This window comes from Cyphomyrmex costatus, unplaced genomic scaffold, assembly GCF_001594065.2.
Source record: "Cyphomyrmex costatus isolate MS0001 unplaced genomic scaffold, Ccosl1.0 C2259029, whole genome shotgun sequence".
NCBI classification, from domain to species: domain Eukaryota; kingdom Metazoa; phylum Arthropoda; class Insecta; order Hymenoptera; family Formicidae; genus Cyphomyrmex; species Cyphomyrmex costatus.
In genome coordinates, this window is record NW_017274189.1 from 1 (window position 1) to 928 (window position 928).

The following is a 928-nucleotide window of genomic DNA, read 5'->3' on the forward strand; positions in this document are numbered from 1 at the left end:
ATATAATATATATTATATATCAATATAATCATCAATATGATACCAATCAATATTACGATATTTGGAAATTTCACGAGATGCAAATGAATTATAAGTCGAGAAACATCATTAAAATATATGTAATCAACATCATTTTGTTTAATTAATATTATTAAATATTATTTAACAAGACAATTAAAATTTTAAAGTATTTATTGTACATACTTTTCGTTTTCACAAAAAGTAATAAAAAGGAAAGATAAACAGATGACTATGAAATATGAATTAAAAGATGAGTTAATTTTTATAATGCATAATTTATTCTGTGTTGAGCAGATTTAAATCACTTGGTTTATTTCAATAAAGCAATTTGTTGAAAGAAAAATTTTAATGTTAGAGTGTTAGTCTAACTCTTGTCAGTTGACTTCGCATCAAATTCTGTGACAAAATCCGCTAGAGACTCCTCAAGTATTCGTAGAATGCACAGTCCATATGAATGGCCAAAAAAGATGGCCGCCTTGATTCCGAGGTACACTCTACAAGCAGCAAGTAAGATTGTCACATTTTTTGTATCTTTTGTAATATTCGGCTTCTTTCTCAAAATCGAAATGCACAAACATTTTACATAAAATTGCCTATAATTCTTTTACATTCACAATGTATGGCAGATAATATTTCGTAATTATATAACCAAACAGAGTTTATGTTATATTTGTTTTTGTGTATATTTTAGGAAAGCAGACAACATGCATCGCAACTATTGCGGTTCAGACAAATCATTACTCATCACAACCAGAAATCATCAAAAAGCCCACTACAGCTTCTTTGAAGAGAGGCACAGGTGGTCGTAGTTCCTTCAATGGGATAGTATGCACTCTGTTTGGTGCAAATGGATTTGTTGGACGCTATGTGTGCAATCGCCTTGGCAAGATTGGTACTCAGGTACATA

General features: G+C 30.3%; 1 protein-coding gene across 1 annotated transcript; it reads left to right on the forward strand.

The window, feature by feature from the left end:
• Positions 1-403: 403 nt before the first annotated feature.
• LOC108772122 (NADH dehydrogenase [ubiquinone] 1 alpha subcomplex subunit 9, mitochondrial-like) lies at positions 404-921 on the forward strand (the record flags this gene model as incomplete). Its single annotated transcript, XM_018537617.1, has 2 exons — positions 404-528; positions 713-921. Coding segments are annotated over exons 1-2 (279 nt in total), but the record flags the coding sequence as incomplete, so codon positions are not given.
• Between the last annotated feature and the right edge of the window lie 7 nt (positions 922-928).